General features: G+C 41.5%; 1 protein-coding gene across 1 annotated transcript; it reads right to left on the bottom strand.

The window, feature by feature from the left end:
* Window positions 1-1,477: 1,477 nt before the first annotated feature.
* LOC139566659 (snaclec GPIB-binding protein subunit beta-like) lies at window positions 1,478-4,923 on the bottom strand. The gene is made up of 6 exons (XM_071387915.1): window positions 4,850-4,923; window positions 4,597-4,696; window positions 3,725-3,849; window positions 3,248-3,397; window positions 2,891-2,999; window positions 1,478-2,007 (listed from the first exon to the last, which is right to left on the bottom strand). The coding sequence occupies exons 2-6, from the start codon at window positions 4,673-4,675 to the stop codon at window positions 1,865-1,867; spliced, it is 606 nt and encodes a 201-aa protein (XP_071244016.1). The 5' UTR covers window positions 4,676-4,696; window positions 4,850-4,923; the 3' UTR covers window positions 1,478-1,864.
* Window positions 4,924-5,424: the final 501 nt, after the last annotated feature.

Here is a 5,424-nt window from a genome sequence, read left to right as displayed (position 1 = left end):
CAGTTGTGTAGAGGGCGATTTGATCTCAATTCAATTCAAGGGCTTTATTGGCATGAGAAACATATGTTAACATTGCCAAAGCAAGTAAAGTAGAGAATAAACAAAAGTGAAATACACAATAGAAATTTACAGTAAACATTACACTCACAGACGTTCCAATAGAATAAAGACATTTCAAATGTCATATTATGTATATATACAGTGTTGTAACGATGTGCAAATAGTGAAAGTACAAAAGGGAAAATAAATAAACACATATGGGTTGAATTTACAATGGTGTTTGTTCTTCACTGGTTGCCCTTTTCTTGTGGCAATAGGTCACAGTCTTGCCGCTGTGATGGCACAGTGATATTTCACCCAAAATGGGGTTTGTTTTCGAATTCTTTGTGGATCTGTGTAATCTGAGGGAAATATGTGTCTCTAATATTGTACATTTGTCAGGAGGTTTTGTGGGCAGTGTTGCACCTAGCCTGTCTTCTCTTGAGAGCCAGGTCTGCCTATGGTGGCCCTTCTCAATAGCAAGGCATAGTCAAAACTTTCCTTAAGTTTAGGTCAGTCACAGTGGTCAGGTATTCTGCCACTGTGTACTCTCTGTTCAGGGTCAATTAGAATTCTAGTTTGCTCTGTTTTTTAAATAATTCTTTCCAATGTGTCAAGTAATGCTTTTTTGTTTTCTAATGATTTGGTTGGGTCTAATTGTGTTGCTGTCCTGGGGCTCTGTGGGGTCTGTTTGTGAACAGAGCCCCAGGACCAGCTTGCTTAGGGGACTCTTCTCCAGGTTCATCTCTCTGTGGGTGATGGGTTTGTTATGGAAGGTTTGGGAATTGCTTCATTTTAGGTGGTTGTAGAATTTAAAGGCTCTTTTCTGGATTTTGATAATTAGCGGGTATCGGCCTGATTCTGCTCTGCATGGCTTATTTGGTGTTTTTCGTTGTACACAGAAGATATTTTTGCAGAATTCTGCATGCAGTCTCTCAATTTGGTGTTTGTCCCATTTTGGGAATTCTTGGTTGGTGAGCGGACCACAGACCTCACAACCATAAAGGGAAATGGGTTCTATAACTGATTCAAGTATTTTTAGCCAGATCCTAATAGGTATGTCGAATTTGATGTCCCCTTTTAATAGCATAGAAGGCCCTTCTTGCCTTGTCTCTCAGCTCGTTCGCAGCTTTGTGGAAGTTACTTGTGGCGCTGATGTTTAGATCAATCTCTCTCTCTCTGATCAATAGCATGCGTAAAAACACATGCAAAGTAAATATCATGCATGGTCTCTGTTTTGAGCACACTACTCAAACATGTCACCGAATGGAAAGGTAATAGGTTAAATTCTAAATCTGTAAAGTCAACCCAGTGGGCTATCCATCTATAAATAAGATGAGGCTGTATTGTTATGTATTGACTCCTTGTCCCCATCTGGTTGCTAAATAAGGCCAGGTCAACAAAAGAAAGTCATGCAATGATTATTGATTAATGAAGATATTTTTGTATTCCTTTTTTATTTGCTAGGCAAGCAATGCACAGTGTTTCATAGTACAAACAAGTCAAGCAGCATTTTATCAACACCATTCCCCCTGAAAATAGATTAGGTTACACTATTTTCTGACAATAGGCCTAGATAGAATTCTCAAATGCAATGTGTTTAGAGGTTTCTAATACAATCAGTTGTTTCATTAAATCTTACTTTGGGCGGACTTAAACTGACTGTGATGGTGAGAACTTTTAGCTGACAAAGGCTTAGTCTTTGAGCAGTGGGTTTTCTATAACATTTTACAGGGTCCTGGTGTCATGATGTCTGAGAAAGCTGTAATGCAAAGCATATCTGACAGGTTGTATATACTGCTATACTGCTCATCTGTCATCTACTTTAAATCATAATCCTCTGACTCCCTTTTTCCACCATCCACTCTTCTTCTTCTCCTCCTTTCATTTCCTCTCTTCCACCAGGTATGAAGGCACACAGAAAGTAATTGGTTCGGCTGCACGGGTAATCATTCCAATCCCCTTTACCTGAGATGCATAGAGATGGAGAGATAAAATGAAAAAAGTTTGTTTTATCCATTATTAAATCCCTTTGAGAGAGTATTGAGCTACATAAGTAGCTAAGTAGCCTTTTCCAAGCCAGAACGGCATGAGCCTATCTACTGTTTCTGTACCATGAGGCTTTTGATGTATCATTTAATACAAGTACAATGCCTTGACACTAGTCTCTCACAGGGCCTTACCCTCAAAACTTCACTTTAATGCTGAGTGCCAAGCAATGAGGAATCTGTCCCGTTTTTGCTATGACTCGACCTGGGATCGAAACCCCCAACCATCCAAGCTCAGGACAGTCACTCTAACCACATGGGCACTGATCTATATAACACAAAACTATGAGATTTGTCAAACTTCAAATCAAAAACATCCCACTCCCTTATTCTGAATACATTAGCATACTGGATTTGGTGCAGCTGGTAGCTTAGCGGTTAGGAGCGTTGGTTCAAATCCCAGAGCTGACTGGGTGAGAAATCTGTCGATGTGCCCGAGTAAGGCAATTAACCCTAAATGCTCTTGTAAGTCGCTCTGTCATGTCCCCTCTTTCCCTTGCCCCCTACTCCCGAGTGGCGCAGCGGTGTAAGGTACTGCATCTCAGTGCTAGAGGCGTCACTACAGGCGCTGGTCCGATTCCAGGCTGTATCACAACCGGCTGTGATTGGGAGTCCCATAGGGCGGTGAACAATTGGCCCAGCGTCGTCCGGTTTAGGGTTTGGCCGGGGTAGGCTGTCATTGTAAATAAGAATTTGTTCTTAACTGACTTGCCTAGTTAAATAAAAAAATACTTCCTCTCTGCCTGCCTTGCCTTCCCTCCATCACTCCCTCCCTCCCATTATCCCTGCCTTCTCTTGCTTACGCTGCCAGTTCATTTCCATGCACTGTCCGTCACCGGATGGCTGCTTGGGGTTCTGAAGCCAGGAATAGTAGTCCATGGGGGACCCATCAGTCCAGAGGTAGCGGTGAGGCTATATATGAGAGAGACAGAGACAGACAGACAGAGAGAGAGAGTTGGGGGGCATGAACACTGTTGTCCACCTGGTTTTTATAATGATGATCAAGTTGAATGGTGAACACTATGGGGTGGTTTCCTGGATACCGATTAAGCCTAGTCCTGGACTAAAAAGCAGACTCAATAAAGAAACTCCAATAATAATTTTTAGTCCAGGTCAATCTGTGTCCGAGAAACTGCCCCAATTTAGTCTAAAATCGCCACCTGAAGGGGGTCAGATACTGTAAAACCGCCAAGCCAGATGCGCGGGTTATTTCTGCTGAACGTCTGAGCAAAAGAATCCACATCCTCGTTCTCCTGGCTGGAGTGGATTGATATCAGATGAGATTTGCCCTTTTGAGAGTGGCAGAAATCCTGTGTGGGTGAGAATGAATGAATGAGAAAACGAAAGAGAGAGTTGTCATCATCAAAATATATTTAGAGTTAGACACTAATGCACAACACTGAAAACGGGTAAAGACAATAGTGTGGATACCCTGAACTAGAGTACAGCATGCTGCTTTGAGAGTTAGTTATGGTGGTAATTTTGCGTATCATGTAGAGATAGAGATTCACTACGGTATGTCTACCTTTAACGAAAAGAGACATTGATCTCAATGGGACTCTCTTGTCTAAATAAAGGTTAATTCACTGAGAGAACATGGGTCTGTAGGCTAAAACCTTAGAGAAGTCTGAATTTACCTCAGCAGATTGAAAGTCCAATTCTTCCTTGAAGTGCTTAACACATTTGGACCCCAGTTTATACCAGGTAGAATGGCCAGGACATGGGAGAAAGTCCTTGACCTTCCCAGAGACCCGTTTAGGTTCTAAAAGAAAAAGGGGAGAACAAGGGAGAGATTAAAAGGACGGATATGAGAGAGAAGCTCCGTCCATATACTCACAGGGCTGGTTTCCCAACCACATGAAAAAAAAACTACAGTTTACTATAGAATATTACAGTACTTACTATAGAATTCCATAGTAAACTGTAGAATACTGTGGAATACTATACTACACACTGTTGTATCCCTCGAGCATGTGTAGTACTTACTATAGAATGCTGTAGTATACTGTAGAATACTATAGTAAATACTATAGTATTATCCACACAAAAAAACACTGTTGTAAATAGTACAGTAATTTCTGAAAAAACACTACACTATTTTTAACTATAATAAATACTACACTATCTTATTTGCATATAACCTGCCCCTTCCCCTCACCCATATTGCATTTTTCCCACCCATAAGTGAGAAACCTACATGCCAATTATATACCAAATATTGTGTTCCCTACAGGTTATAGAAAAGAGCAGAAGCATTGGGGTCTGTCTTAGACCCCTATAGTATTCACGCTACAGTGAATACCATAGTATTTACATGTATACTATAGCATATATTTTCTTATGTGGGCAGACACAGAACTTTACATGGCTATTCTAATTTGAGCATGCTTTTCAGTCCAGGATTAGGCTTATTCTGGGTCAGGGTAACCGGCCCTGAAAATACATCTTCTATTGAGAGAATCTACATCAGTCACTGTGGTGTTGAGATGATGAGGGAAGGCTACTGTACCGGGGGAGTTTAGGGCGTTGAGCACCATGGCAGACGCCCCGAGTAGCATCATGGCCAAAATGGGTAGGACCTTCATCATGGGATCTTCACTTCTCTTCAGCTGTTGGGAAAAGAGCAAAGTTATTATATATATTTTATAAAGGAAACTGGGAGTTCTGATCTGTGGGGGCACCCAACCAGACTCCGGCACACTCAGAGACAAACGAGAAAGAGGTGCATTTTGTCATTAGAGAATCAAATATTCGGGTTTTACCTTGAGGTATGTAAATGTCAACGTCTTTTTCCTCTATTCTTGCTTCTCCTTGCTTCAGATGCTCTCTTTCACTCAGCTCTGCTTCCTTATATACCTATTCCATACCTCTTAATCTCCATCCTAATCTCAGATGTATTTCCTCTTTTCTGCTGTCTCAACCCCTTACACATAAAAAGTTGCAACCCCTCTGGGTTTGTCTAGACAGTATGTGCAATCCCTGGGTACAGTTGTCACCCTTTCACTTTTCAACAACAAAAAATCCAGTTATTTGTTTTACATGTCCCATTGAAAAACAATATCTACAGCAATGTATCACCAAATGAAGCATTCCTACACCATTCCTCCCTACAATCAAACATGGGAGAGTTTCGATAACGCTATGGGGTTGCTTTGCAGCCTCTGGAACTGGGGGCCTTGAACATGTGCAAGGCATCATGAAATCAGCAGATTATCAAGGGGTTTTGGAGTGGAGTGTTCAACCCGGTGTCCAGAAACTAGGTCTCCGTCAAAGGTCGTGGGTATCCAGCAGGACAATGAACCCAAGAACATAAAAAAGCACCCAGGAATGGTTCAGG

The sequence above is a fragment of the Salvelinus alpinus genome, chromosome 39 (genome assembly GCF_045679555.1).
Source record: "Salvelinus alpinus chromosome 39, SLU_Salpinus.1, whole genome shotgun sequence".
Lineage (NCBI taxonomy): Eukaryota > Metazoa > Chordata > Actinopteri > Salmoniformes > Salmonidae > Salvelinus > Salvelinus alpinus.
The sequence above is the reverse complement of the archived record's forward strand: the minus strand, read 5'-3'. Positions and strand labels throughout refer to the sequence as shown.

What these genes read in the sequence shown, in the direction of transcription:
- LOC139566659 (XM_071387915.1), bottom strand. Translation starts at nt 4,675, where the DNA reads ATGATGAAGGTCCTACCCATTTTGGCCATGATGCTACTCGGGGCGTCT. An exon ending in TGGACTTTCAATCTGCTGAG is followed by an intron (nt 3,398 to 3,724) that starts GTAAATTCAGAC and finishes TCACCCACACAG; the next exon opens with GATTTCTGCCACTCTCAAAA. An exon ending in CAGTATCTGACCCCCTTCAG is followed by an intron (nt 3,000 to 3,247) that starts GTGGCGATTTTA and finishes TCTCATATATAG; the next exon opens with CCTCACCGCTACCTCTGGAC.